Below are 15,096 nucleotides of genomic sequence, written 5' to 3'. Positions count from 1 at the left end.
CACATTGGAATTTTTTAAAAAGCTCTCTAGAGATTCTAATGTGCAGAGTTGGGAGCCATTTGTTTAAATATGAGGAGGCAGAATAACAAATTAAGTCTAGTTTTTTAACTTTTTCTTAAATTGTTATTTTCTGCTAACATTCAGAAAAGATGGCATCATTTGAGCATTGACAAGGATCCTTGAGCCTCCAGGGCCATGCTTTAGCATTCGTGGTTCAGAGAGCGCACAGCAGTGTTCACTTGAATTTCCCATCTTAAGAGTGGCTGGGAAATCATGGGCCTCGTATCTACTCCTGACCCTCTAATGTAATGTGGAGAGCTGGAAGCTGGAGCTATGGGCTGGGGACGCGGAATGAAGGGCTGTGTCTGAATCTCTAATGGAGCTCACCAGGCTTCCCAGGAAGAATTCATGGAAGGGTTCATAGCCATTTGTAAGAGACTCTTCCTGCTTCCCCAGAGGTCAGAAACCTCTGTGCGCCAGACCCGGTTACTTGGGATATATTTAGATTCTGTATTACTGGGGTAAGAATCAGATCTCTCAGATTGAAACAGACTGGGTTTTCCCTGAGGAAAAACCCTGAGGGGTACTAATTGTGATCACAAATGAAGGCCCAGAGCCAGGCAAGTACTGGACTAAACATTGTATTCTGGTGTAAGGTTTACAGTAGAGAAGGGCAGTTAGCTTTCCAATGAATTCTGTTTCCACTTTTATTTATTTCAATTATTAAATTCTGAGCTTTTCTTGATGGTTAGTGGCCCTTAGAAAAGGAAGTGCATTTGCATTTCTGTATCTTAACATTTGATACTACAGAAATCAATCTTCTAAATACTTTCATGTACTCCAATAAGAGAAGACTTATTTCTTAGTCTTGAGGAGAGAAACCAAAGGCAAAACCATATTTTAATTTTGTGGACATTGGACCAACGTTAATCTTTGTGTGTGCTTTGTCATATGCACATAAACTCATGAGTAAAGAAGATAATGATAACTGAGTACTAAAACTAAAAACCAAGTGATTTTTACATTAGAGAATAACAAATACATTAATGAATTGGGATTCCTTTTATCTTCTGTGAATTAAAACTTTTTAAATTGAGATAACAGAAACATATCTTGAACTTTCTCCTATTGTGTATTATTAGAACTCCATGTACAGATAGAAACACGTCTTGAAGTAGCTTAAGCAAGAAAAGAAAAAAGAAAAGGCAGTTGTTAGGGATATTGGAGAATCATATGGAGCTCAAGAGCTGGGAGCATTTCAGGGCTGGACTGGAGCACTGTGGGAAAACCTATCTCCATTCCTTTTCTCTGCCTCTCTTTACACATCAGATCCATCTTTGGCTTTGCTGCAGATTACCTTCCTCTGCTCCTCAATTCAGTAGTGGAATCTGGCTACCAGCAGCTTCTGTCCATCTAGATGCACAGAATCATCTCTCTGTTCCAGCCTCCAGGTTTCTAGAGAAGGGATCCTATTGACCAAGGTTGGGTCATGTGTCTAATCCCTGGACTAATTAGCTGTGGCCAAGGGATAATGTACGCTTTGGGGGAACATGGAAAAACTCTGCCCAAAGAAATCTTGTGGGGCAATGGAGAGGCAGTGTGCAGAAGAGAGGGGATGCTGGGCAAAGAAATATTTAAAAGGTGTCCCAGCACAGCATCAGAGAAAACATTTGCTAGAAATTAAGTGCCTTCATTAAGACTGTTAATGACTGTGAATAAATTCAAATTTGATTTAATCTATACTGGTATTTTATCTTAATTCATCTTTTATTTCTTATCACTTATAAGTAGCATTTTCACATGCTACTGGCTACAATCCAGGCATCAGATTTTACTTAACGTAATAAAATCTATACTGGTATTTTATGTTAAATCCTCTTATATTTTATCAGTTATAACTAGCATTTCACATGCTGCTGGCTGTAATCCAAGCATCAGGTCTTACTTAAAGTAATACGTTTAATGTTAAAAAGTGTGAATAAAACCTTATTTAATGAATCCACTAGTTTTTATTTCATGCTGTGAGTGTTGATAAATATGTAAGACAAAAATCCACTTAATTTGTCTATTGTTTAAGATACTCATTTGACTGCTGTTAAAATAACTGTTTTTATATTTTGCCTCAGCTAAACAAGGAAAATAAAACATTGAAAAGAATCAGCATGTTATACATGGCCAAGCTCGGACCAGATGTCATAACTGAAGAGATCAACATTGACGATGAAGACTCGGCGGCAGACCCGGAGGGTGTTAGCAAGACATGTGCTTCAGTCCAGTGTCAAAAGCAAATCAAAGGTGGAACTCTTGGCTTCATTACTGATCTTATTTTTTTCTAATGTTTCTCAACCCAGGTTGCACGTTGGAATCACATAAGAACTTTAAAAAATATTGATGCCTGGGTCCTACCTCGAAAAAACTATGATTTAAATGTCTTGGGGGGTAGCCTGGTTGAGAATCATGATAGGGCATAACATTCATGCTTCCTGAGCTACTTTCTTGTTTGGGATTAGGCTTTTGAAAGCGTTTTCTTGACAGGAACAACCAGTAGTTTGTAAACTTCTTAAGAATATATGAACTATATGTTAAGATATTTTTGTTAAATGAAAGAAAGAATGAATAAAAATATATTTAGCCAACACCTCCTGTTGTATGGTTCTCTGTTGGAATCTTTGGGGAAGATTCCTCCTGAAATTGTTGAGTCGCTGCTCTCAAGGAACTTCTCATTTGATTTAGGCAATGAACTCTAAGCAATTTGCAGTATTAAACAACAGTGCTGATGGCCCGCAGAAAGTGCTGGTAGGCGTCACATGATAAATCTTTTAAATACACATTAATTTAATTCACCACTATATACAGACATTGTTTATATTAAAGAAGTAGGAAAATCAGTTTTTGGCTCCATAACTAGCAGGGCATTTTAACCTAGTGCACATGTCAAAAGCAGTACTTGTTTATTTGTTTGGTAAATAAAATTTCAACTGGAAGTATAAAGAAAGTCATCCTCATCTGACTCTCCATCCCCTTAACTTAAGACAAAATAGTAGTTATGTTGGTGGGGAGGGAGAGGAAGTTTAAAGGATTTTCTTTTACTTGTAATTCTCCTGTGAGGTCTCAAATGATAGTTTCTTGTTCTTCCTTTGGATTAGTCAGCCATTGGAGAAAGTGATTTTGAAATAAGTCCCTGAGAACTCCTTCAAGCCGGGTTCATGTACAAAGTTTAACTTTATAAATAGCCACACAGCAGGTTTCTTGTCTTTGGAGAAGGGTAAGAAATTAAAAGCAGTTAAAACTAAGTGGCATAAACCATAGGCCTGAGTATAAATGGAAGTACTCTCTGATAATCTGTGTATATTTTTTTTAACATTTGACTGGTAGGAATAACTTTAGTCTAATACCAGAAGGTTTTGCAGTTTAAGTTGCTAGTATTTTCATTCCAGTAACAGAATTTTCATTAAATCTCAATAATAAGAATCATGAAATAAATTAAGAAACAAAACACCTACAACTCTGGAGAGAAAATTACTAGAATTAATCCTTTTTCAAATAGGTTATATTTTGAGTTGGTTCAAACAATATTTAAGGGCTATAAATTGGCAGCAAGGTAGGTTTTTTTTTTTCTTCAAATCAAAATCTCCAAACTATTAACTGTCCAAATGTTTATTTATATTGTATTGTGAAAGAGCCCATGGCCATTATAAAATAAAAAAGACATTAGTGCAATGTCTTAATTTGTTTTGATGAAAGCTTAAAAAATTTTACTTCTGAAATGCCAGATAGTTTTCTAAAATATGGGTTTGATAGCATGCAAAGAAAACATGATCTCGTACATTTAACATACTAAGATTGCCCAATACAAAGTTATTAATGACCATGACTGTGAGGAGGGACACAGAAATGAGATTGCCATTGTCCTTTGCTGCTTTATTTTCCTTTTAATTGTTAAGCAACCTTGACCATAGGCTTCATATGGACTGGCGTTTTCAATTCTTTTGACAAGATTCATTTCTTCTTTTAAAAATAAATTTATCTGTGTTGTTTTTTTCCCTCTTATTTTTTTCTTTAAAAATGCAGAACTTCAAGATCAGATTGTATCCGTTCAGGAGGAAAAGAAGATGTTAGCAATTGAACTTGAAAATCTCAAGAGCAAACTTGTAAAAGCACTTGAAGAAGTAGGTATCCTGTGCCTGAAGGGCAAGACCTTTAGTGCTTTCAAGGTGTCTGGGGACTGGCTAAGCTAAAAACTTGCTATTGTATGCTAATTTCTGACATGAGAACCGTGTGCCAATTTTAATCTTCTCCCCCCTATTTCAGAAATACAAAAAGGTATAGAAAATAAGATCATGAACATTCATATAGCCACTGCCTAGCTCAATAAACAAAACACTAAAATAGCATTGAAATGACCTCTAGTGTCCCCCATATTTCACTATGTGAGGTAAATTTGTAAGAATGACATCTGCAGTTTATTTAAGTCATACGCTTTATTGCTGCTGGTGAAGAAGTATTTTGCTTCTCCTGTGGATGTCTGGCTCAGTTGGGAATTTGTTTGCATGAGGCTTCATGGATCTACCTTTGCAACCTTGATTTAACTTTATAGGTGGTTCTCAGATTCTGTAGCCCGGCTTCCCAACCCATGTGCTACAGCACCTTGATATTCTTCACATGGCTTACAAGCATGTCATATTGACCTCTTCAATGAGTAGCCTCATGCAGTTATGTCAGTTCCCATACATGTATTATCTTTTTCTTAGGGGCCATAATGTCACAAAGGTTGGAAACAGTGACCACCAACCCCCCAGCCCTGGCTACTTTTTCTTACTGTGGCAAAACATTGTGAGGGGAAGAGGGATGATGATATTTTAGAAGTGGTATTCCTGATGGACAGACCATAACAGTTACTAATTTAAACCAAAAATAAAAATATAACATGTTAAAAGAAATCAGTTCACAGACTATCTGCAGGTACAGATGGATTCAGAGTCCCTTTTAAGGCCATTATCTTTGTTTCTTGCATATAACCGTAGACAGACATACACATTTTGGTATGCCCTATTCCTCAATTAGTGATTATTTATTGGTGATTCTCTCCCTCCCACTTAGAGGTGTTATTAGAAGTCATTTCAGAAGTTAGTTTTATGATTATTTGAGACATCTGAAAAGTCTAAAAAACAAAGTAAGATCCATATGCCTACTACCTAGCTTAATAAGTGAAATATTAACATAGTATTGAAAAACCTGTGTGTCTCTTCCTAACAGTATTCTCTTCATTCCCTGAACTATTTATCTAAACAACCATTATTCTTAACTTGGATTTTGTCATTCCAATACATATACTTACATTTTTTACTAGAATTCTTAGTGTATTTTGTCTTTTTAAACTATATAAACATAGCTGCTTTTTTGTTCAACAGAATGCATTTCAGATCTATCCACCTTGATACATGTAACTTTATGTTCTTTTTAAAACTCTTATGATAGTCTCCTATTGATGCCAAAAGTTATTTCACAAATATAAGTTTTTTGGTATGGCTTTTATATGCATTTTATTTAAGTCAAAAGTCATCAAAGTTCAAATTATTTTTATTTAAAAAATCACATATGGCTGAATAATATTCCATTGTGTATATTTAACAGCTCTTTATCCACTCATCTACTGATGGACACTTTAGTTAAAAAAGAAAGAAATCTTGCCATTTACAAAAACATGGATGGACCTAGAGGGTATTATGCTAAGTGAAATAAGCCAGGTAGAGAAAGACAAATATCATATGATTTCACATATTTGTGGAATCCAAAACAAAGTGAACAAAATAGCAGTAGACTCATAGACACTGAGAAGTGACTGGTGGTTATCATCGGGGTATCGTTGGGGAGGGGTTGGGGTGGGTGGGTGGGTGGAGATTAGAGGGCACAAAAATTCTCAGTCGTAATATAAGTTGGTTACTGGGATGTTAGTACAGTGTGGAGAATATAGCCAATGATTCTGTAACATCTTTCTATGTTGGTCTGCACAATTTGCAGAAGATTTAATAATATGGATAACTGTTGAACCACTGTGTTGTATATTGAAACCAATATAAGATTGTATATCAACTATACTTAAGTTAAAAAAAACTTAAAAAATCATGTATGTTTTACTTAAGCCAAATATCATCTCAGTTAAAAATGAATACCAGAATTAAGTATCGGATAACTAAGTGACTCATGTATTTGCTATGTGCTCTGTACCTGTATTTTTCCATTAAAAATATCAATCATTTACATTGAATGGCTAGAACACTGCCACATTTAGGGCGCAGTGCTGGTGCCACTTGGAATATGTCAGTAAGTTCTCTGCCAAATATACATCCTAACGTAATAACTACCTTTGAGGCTTTAAGAAGGGCTTAGTAAAAGACTGACATAGTGAAGCCAGTTAATACTTTAAATCGTAACTTCATGTTGAATGTTGAACAGCAGTTTGAGTATCACACACCGTCATCTGTCATGTTTTACAGTTTTGGGTGTTTTCTTCCCTTGAAATCTCACATTTTTAGGTAAATAAAGTTAAACAAGAAAAGGATGCTTTATATTCAGAAGTTCTTGAACAAAGGAAAGTCTTAGAAAAATGCAATAGAGGTATGTGTTTCCCGTCTTTTTTCTCAATCCACAGGTCATTTATTTTGTCTACATAAATGTTGTGTTGTTTTAACCTGTGCCTAGGAGTCCTGTAGCCAAGAGTCTCCTCCTGTATTGTGTTTTCCTAACTTTTTGCAGTGAGTCTCTCTCATTACTGTTTTTTTTTTGTCACCCACCGTAGAGTCTTAGAACATTTAAAAGTGCTTTCACTTGAGGAACTCAACTCAATGACACACTCATTCTGAAGCTAAATGCTGTCTACTGAAATTCTGTCCTAGATGTATCCTGGGACCATGGCCATATTGGCTGTTCCCTCAGTATTTGTATATTTGGTAGGTTATTTAGTAAATTCAATCCAGAAGATGTTAGGATATCTACATAAATGCATGTAACATGATACAATAGTTTAAAGTAAGACAATACAGAAAATGGGACACAGGGAAAGTGAGAGTATATATTAATATACACAGTGTGTACTTGCTGTCAGGTCTTGCACATTTCCTGCCAGTGTGCCTGAAATCTGGCTCCCAGGTATCTAGGAGCCAGTGCAATAAGAGACTCATGATCATTTCTATGAATCACGTAAAAATGAACCTATTGATCAGGAGAAGCAGAGCTGGTCTCATGGTGAGAAAGAAATTTCTCCAAAGGCTACTTTTAGAGAAAACCGTACGATCTGATCTTAACATCCATATTGTAAAATATATCATCAAGTCTCATGGGGCTGTGTCTTCTTATGTTCCCTCTTTTAGCACAAGGAAGTGATGGCAGAGTGCAGTTCTGCAAACATATTCTGAGGGGTTTACTGCGCTTTCTGTTCTCCTTTCCCCCCTCATCTGGTCTTTTTTCCTAGTTCAGAAGCTACAACACTAAAAGGAAGTCTCTCAAAGGCAGGGCCTTCCCTGTTATTGGAAATAGGTCTCCATCTTTGCATCACTGATGAATTGAGATTTCTGAATAAATAAAGGACCTTGTAGTAAAGTGTGGAAGATGCACTAGTTTGAAAATATTTCCTCAAGTCTTTCTACATTTAAGGTGTAGAAGAGTTTTTCAGGCTTGATGCGCTGTGCTGGAAGCAGTGTTCCGCGGAGGTTAATCACGTGGATCTTGCCTTCAGAGAGCCCATTATCTAGGAAGAGACAGAGATTATGTAGATAAATATATAATGGGGACCAATCTAATTTCTTGCAGAATACAAGTAAAAGGGCTGGGATATGTGAAAATTCACTTTTTTTTTTTATATATATATATAGTGTTCTGGACATAGAAAGAGAGCCAGTTAGCTTTCCCAGGCTTCAGATAGTCATGGTCTTGTTTTCTACATGAAATTTCTTTTTGAATAGGCTTGAAAATCATTTAGCTCTCAGGGGCTTAAAATTCACATCACAAACCACCATTTATATTGCTCTACGTGAGTAAGACTATTGGTCTTTCCTCTGAGCAGGCAGTAGATTTAGAGTATGAAGTTTGAAATTCTATGTCATTACACAGCAAACCTATCCTTAGTCAGTTAGGGCTGAAGTGTCCTGGTGAAACACTGTGTGAAAGCAGCCATTAAGAAAGCCTTTTTAAAGATTTTATTGATATGACTCAGCTCAAGAATGAAAGTACCCCACCAGAAGCCGATGGAGAGACTACTGTGATACCTGCTTATGTCGTGTCTAATTTGTAATGGCGTCATCACCCACTCTGTCCTGCCTGTATCATTATATAACAGCATAGACCACAAACTGTCAAAAAGTAGCAAAGCATTCATGTTGCTTTTAGTTGATAGGATCTTCTCTTTGAAGATTTCTATCCTACAGTGACCCTGGGCTTGAAAGAATCCAAGGCTGTTTCTTTGTAAGCCTGGAGAACACTTAAAAATAACTTAGATATATATATTTTTCTTTTTACTCTGGTAATATACTTTTTTTGGTGGAAAGTATACATTCATACAGGAAAAGGGGGAAAAAAAACCCTCTACCTTTATAGTCCAGAGATAAGCATAACCACTATTAACATTTTAGTGTATATTCTTCTTATCTAAAAAAAAAACCCTATATATACACCAAATTGTTTGTTAATATGTTTCTAACATATGGAACACAAAGAAAATACTAGCAAAAGAAATCTTTATCCATCAGCACCTTACAAGCCCCTGAGCATCGATCTCTACTTGTACCCTCTCCCTTGCATTTTTATCATTTTTTTAATTTACAGTTTTGCTAAATACATTATATATGCCTGAAAAGCATATTGTTTGATTTTGCATGTTTTTGAACATTTTATGTATATAGTATTATTTTGCATATATCCTTTTGCAGCTTTTTGTGTTTGTAAGGTTCATTCATGTTGGAGGTCATTGCTGTGGTACATTTATTTTCACTGCTGTATAATATTTCATTGATCATCTCTATACCTGAATTCACTTACCTAGTATCCTGTTGGTGGATGTTTGAGTTTTTTCCATTTCTTTTTTTGCTGTTCTGAGTCATGCCATTAGGGAAATTCTTACATCTTCTGGTGCATATACATAAAAAGTTTCACTAAGATACATGTCAGATGTAAAATTCTTCAATTTCACTACCTAATGCCAAATTACTTCTTAAGTAGATCTGTAAATTTACATTCCTGTTAGCAATATATTCATTTCCATTGTTCCATATCCTCTCCCAACTTGATGCAGCTATACTTTAAAATTTTTGCCAGTTGTTTTGGTGAGCATGAAAAGGTGTGTGATTTACTTTCTGTTTCCCTGATTACTCTTGAAGATGAGTATCTTCCCATATGTTTCCTGGCTTTTCATGTTTTCTGTTCCATGCCTCCTGGATGTGTTTTATTTGTGGCTTTTAAAAAACAAAAATGGACTCACTTAAAAATATATCAAAATGTCTTTTTATTCAATAAATATGCTTCTACAATATAATTTTGATGACAGAATAGTATTTCTTGTACATGTCATACTTTACCTATCCTTCAGTGTTAGACAATCTAGATTATTTCATTATTTTCAACAATGATGCCCAGAGCATTCTTGCAGCTAAATCTCTGTATATGTGCATGGTTTGTTCTCTTACGAGAATAAATATATTCCTTAAAGTGGAATTGTTGAGTCAAAGGGTATGAATAATTGTAGATTTTTTGATTCACATTGTCAGGTTGCCTGCCAAAAAGGTTTTGTCAGTTTATATGCAAACCAGCAATGAATGGGGCTCCTTGTGTGCCTGTATAAAGAATCTTTTCGACCCACTTTTTCATTCATGTTCCTGATAATCTATGGCATATGGTCTGTTTTCTTTTCTTTGTCTCCTTAAGTGTCCAAGCTGGCAGTAGAAGAGTATGAGGAAATGCAGGTGAATTTGAACTTGGAGAAGGACCTTCGAAAGAAAGCAGAGTCATTTGCACAAGAGGTGAGTGTCTTTCAGGGACCTAGTTTTTATTTTTATTATTTTTTTTAAAGAACTCTGTGGATGACACAGGATAATATTTTCTGAGGTTAAGCAACAACAAATCACTTTGACTTAAGGGTCAGCTGTCAGATGTATCAGGTGTGGGATAGTATCAGGTCGACCGAACTTGGTGTTACTTGATCTGGTTCAAGTTCTGGTCATGTCAGTCAAACCAGTTACTAGTTGTATGATATCAGAGCAGTTCCTTAGCCTCTTGGGACTCTGCTTTTATGATCTGTAAAATGGGTGATGATACCAACCTCACCAAGTGGATTTTAAAATCAAATGGCATAATTTTTCAGAAGTATTTGCAAACTGTAAAAGGCTATATAGGGGAAAGATATTATGCTTAAGGATATCCATAACTTGTGATGGAAAGCCCAGCTTGAGTACAGGATTTTGTGTTTCAGATAGCTTTAAGAATCAAGGTGCTTCTCATATACCATCTCAAATAACAGTGTCATGGTACTAGTATTTCTCTCCAGGTACTATACAGTGTTCTCATTATGTGAGTCAGTTCTTCCACTTGCTGTGGAACATTGCCAGGTCGCACATCTATTATCTCAGCCTTTCAGCAGGGAAATGATTTTCCTCTCATGTTAGAGATCAGTGTTGGACTTCTCGTGTTCCAACTTATCTTTGTTGACATGTAGTCACCAGGTATTCCATGGCTCTGGGGCTGGTTTCCAGGGAAATGATAATTTGGCTGAACTGTAACATCTCATGATGTGGAGCTGATCTTGTGAGAGTTCATCATGAATAAATATTTTGAATCTCTGTATATACTGTAAGTTGAATCTCTGTGAATACTGCAAGGAGATTCAAAACATTCTTAGGTGGACGTATCCAAGGTGTAGAAGGAAGACAAGGCAATGGGGTTATGGGAATGACATTTGAAAACTAGATTAAGGTTTTGTGCAGGAGTCTTTCTGTGCTTGAATGTAGCTGAGCTAGCAATGAACTATATAAAAGGTTTAGTTTAAGAATATCTGGTTTGAAATACTATGATTCATGTTATTCAGAGAGTTTAATGAAAAGCGAGTAAATATCATTCTCTTATTACCTGGAAGAAAAAAAGAAGAATTGAAGTGTGTCAGCGCCCTTTGGAAAAAGCTGCAGCAATATAGATAATGGAACTAAATAAATAGTTGAGGGGGAGGGAGAGCAGAGGGAATGTGAAGACGCCTCCATTGCAAAACTGCAAAGGTTGGCTGATTTTGACCCGAATGCCAGGGTCTTTTTTGAGAGACATTTTCAGTTTGTAGAATGTTAAGAATACAAAGCTGCTCAAAGAAAAGACTTGAAGGCCATGCACATGTAGCAGAGAAGATAGATGGAGGAAGCAAGATTCCACCAGACATATGAAAATGAATGATTCACTCTGCCATTCATGTGGTAGTGATTGGTGGAAACACTGATGCTCACATGCTAACCCAGAGTGAGGGGACAGAAGTTTGAGGAGGAAAAACAAGAGCATTGGACTGCACAATAGGGAAAGGAAAATGATTGTTTAAAAATGAAGACAGATGAGAAGTGGTATATCTTCCCTTTTGCATGGTTTACAAACTCTCAGGTTTTCAACTCGTAACTACTGCTAACAGGCACATGACCTGGTTAAACAAGAGAAATGTCACTGTCTAGCACTTTGTTCTTTAGTGCACTCAGCAAACATCTTATTGCACCAGACACCACGCTGATAGTGGGAATATGGTGAAGAAAGCAAATGTGATCCTTGTCCTTTTAAAGCTCACAGTCTGGAGCCTTAGAAATCAATTTTTAAAGTTAATTTACTTTGTATAAAGTAAATTAAGCTTTATCATCACACATTCATTTACCCTGTGTGTTCTCATTGTCACACAGAAAAGAGGAGTCAGATGGAAGAAGAATGCAAATTTCACTTTAAAGTGCTGTTAGGAATCTGAAAATATGAAACTTTGCCATAAAAAGGAGCTAATTTCAGAGTTTGTAAAACATCTCATACTTGAATCACCCGTTGGCTAGCTTGTATAAAATATTAAGGAGAAGAAATAAAGGTGAATAGAACATAATGCTGTTTTCAAGCATATAAAGATGTGAAGATCAAGTGAATAATATATGTAAATTGCTTACTGAAGTGCTCTGTAAATATTAGTATACCTTTTCCCTTCTCTTTATGTTTCTGTTAAGATTAATGACTTAAATCATTGAGGGAAAAACTAATTGGTTTAAAACAATAGTAAGTAGTAAATAGCAGAGGAAGGAGATTAGCAAGGCGATTAAGAGCTTAGGCTATTAAATCAGACAGATCTGTGTTTAAATCCTGGTTTTGCCACTTACATATGTCCTTGGGAAAGTTACTTAACTTCTCTGAGCCTTAGTTACCCTATTAGTAAGAATGGAGTAATAATAGTAGCTACTTGACAGTGTTCGAAGGATCACATGATAAAATATATATAAAATGATTACCACCATATCTTTCACATAGTGTTGAGTAAATTTTAGCTATTCATAGCAGAAGCATTTAACTCATAGGATTGAAGTAAGGATTAAATTCATGTGTACAAAATATTTAGTAGAGTACCTGGCATAATTTCATGATAAATGTCAGCTACTACTATTAGTATTAATGTATTTTAAAGCCATAATAAAATATCAATAACTGAGGTAGAGGACTAAATTATTGTACATACACCTTGTTGGAGCAAAAGTAGAGATACTGAAGATTGTATGAGCTGTGAATGAATCCTAGCAGTCATTACTTCTAAAACTGTTATACTCTACAGTTCAGAAATTGCCTTTAACTATTTAATAATGACTCCACATACTTTTTTTTGCTCAAGTTTCTGTTGAGGTAGGTGAGATTGATGGCTATTATACATTTTTATAATTAACTTTTGCAGATGTTCATTGAACAAAACAAGCTAAAAAGACAAAGCCATCTTCTGCTACAGAGCTCTGCTCCTGACCAGCAGCTTTTGAAAGCTTTAGATGAAAATGCAAAACTCATCCAGCTCCTTGAAGAGGAGAAAATTCAGCATCAACAAAAGGTAACAGATTTTCTTCTGGAGTCTTAATACACACAGATATTTAAAGCAAGAGGGGTTGGTTTAGTCTCTTAGAGTTCCATATTTGGCCTTACTAAGTAACTGAGTCTTTATAGTCTTTCCACTTTTTCGAAAAACTAGCTACCAAGTGAACTTAATTTATTGTCCAAGTAAAACTTATACAGCGCTCTTGTAGACTTTCTAATGATCTTTAAACTGTCCAAAAGGTCAGAAGAAGTGAGAGAGAGACAACTCCAAAAGATAATGCACAGAAGGCACAGTTTGGGACCTGTGAGTTGACTATGTTTTTTGGAGACCGCATTGCCCTAGGAGAGTGCATTAGTCTCAGATTGCTTGTTGGAGGGCATAGGTTTTATGCAAAGAGGGAGGAAAAGTCCGTGTTGGTAGTAATTGTTTGCTTAGGGAAAATTTCTGATTTCGTAAACTTGCACAAAGGTATATGTTTAAAGACTTCCTAAGTGGTTATTTCAATTTGTTGGAGTGGCGCTATTCCAGCTGACACAGCCTACCTCTGTGTGCTGGGCAGAAAGGATAGTCATCGTGGTAGGTATGAAGGAGGAGGCGGGGAGGAGAGGTGAAGAAGTGGAACAAAGGCTTTGAAGGTAAAGAAACCACTTAAGAAAAATTGCATCAATATTTATACTACTTACAATGCACCTAGTTTGTGAAGGAAAGAGGTTGAGCCGCTGTTGTTATCATCTGCTAAAAGTCTCTTTAAGCAACAACATTGACATTTAATCCTTGGAAGTTTCTGAAGTTTTTGCAAAGTTGGTTGTGAGATAGAATTAACTCTTTTTTCCTTAATAAGAAATGTTGGCACATGCGTAGAGAACCACTACATGAATAGGTGGTTAACAGTGGTTGTCCCTGGGGAGTAGGACTGGAGGGGAAGAATTTCCTTTTTTTTTTTTTTTTGTTCCTTTATGCAGGAATCACCATTTCAAATAAAGAAAAAGAATATTTATTTTAATTTAGCTTATGCTAGAATTTTTCAGTTCTAAGAAGTTCTACTGCTTGCAGTTAACTCATTAGTAAATAAAACATACCTAGAATCTACTGCACTGATCTGAATTGAAGTATGGGACTAAATTGTTGTCTGTGTTCCTGTCTGGGGAAGAGGTACTGAAAATTAGATGAAAATTATGAATGAAACTATAGCCGTCAGTACTTCTAAAATCGTTAGCAAGATACTATGCAATATTGTACAGTTCTTCTGTATGATCTTTCATATATGTGGTTTAAAATATTTCGTGCCTGTCTGAAAGTTCCCTTGTAGATTCAGCTTATCTTTTAAACAAGCTGTATTGTTTTTACAATTATAAAATAACATATGCTCCTTCTACAAAACACATTTTAAAAATGTAGGATATGTTAAAGAAGAAAACTAGGATTCCCCCCAAATCCCATATTTTGGTGCATATCCAAACTTTATGTAAGTGTATAGTTTTATGAATATAGTTTAAGTGGAATCATACCAGGCACACTGTTCTATAACCTGATTTTTTCCAATTGATAACATATATAATGCCAGTATATAATGACTTAGGTGATTTTAAATGGTTACATAGTATTTCACTTAACACACCATAATTTATAAAATCAACAATGGTGGACATTTAGGTCATTTCCAATTTTTCCTTTTTACAGAGAACAAGGAAAATATATTCACTTTAGGGAATATATTTGGATACTTTTCTTACTGTTTCTTTAACACAAATTCTAAAAGCAGTATTACTGAATCAAAGAAAGGGGCTTTCTTTTTTTTTTTTAAGCTTTTCAATACTTGCTACCAAATTGTACCCTCAAGGAATATTTTTAATATTACCTGATTTTTTTTTTCTCTTGGAAATGGTAATGAAAGTATTAATCTGTCTTAAATGAAAATTTTAGGTATAATTTTACTTTTTTGACTCATGTTCAAAAACTAAATTATCTGGGACATAAGTATCCAGTAAATTTATATTGAATCAAATAGCTGATAATAATTTTAAGTATATCTACAT

At 35.4% G+C, this 15,096-nt stretch overlaps 1 protein-coding gene across 2 annotated transcripts in view; it reads left to right on the top strand.

Moving 5' to 3' along the window:
- The window catches only part of SHTN1 (shootin 1), a 92,361-nt gene that overhangs the window by 33,407 nt on the left and 43,858 nt on the right, over nt 1–15,096 (top strand). For both annotated transcript variants that reach the window (XM_036898990.2, XM_057506379.1), the window contains exons 5-9: nt 2,127–2,295; nt 4,072–4,169; nt 6,537–6,618; nt 9,916–10,010; nt 12,929–13,075. In XM_036898990.2, the coding sequence (XP_036754885.2) occupies nt 2,127–2,295; nt 4,072–4,169; nt 6,537–6,618; nt 9,916–10,010; nt 12,929–13,075 (591 nt within the window). The remainder of the gene's footprint in view (nt 1–2,126; nt 2,296–4,071; nt 4,170–6,536; nt 6,619–9,915; nt 10,011–12,928; nt 13,076–15,096) is intronic.

The sequence above is a fragment of the Manis pentadactyla genome, chromosome 8 (genome assembly GCF_030020395.1).
Source record: "Manis pentadactyla isolate mManPen7 chromosome 8, mManPen7.hap1, whole genome shotgun sequence".
Classification (NCBI taxonomy): Eukaryota; Metazoa; Chordata; class Mammalia; order Pholidota; family Manidae; genus Manis; species Manis pentadactyla.
This window is presented reverse-complemented; position numbering and strand designations above follow the sequence as displayed.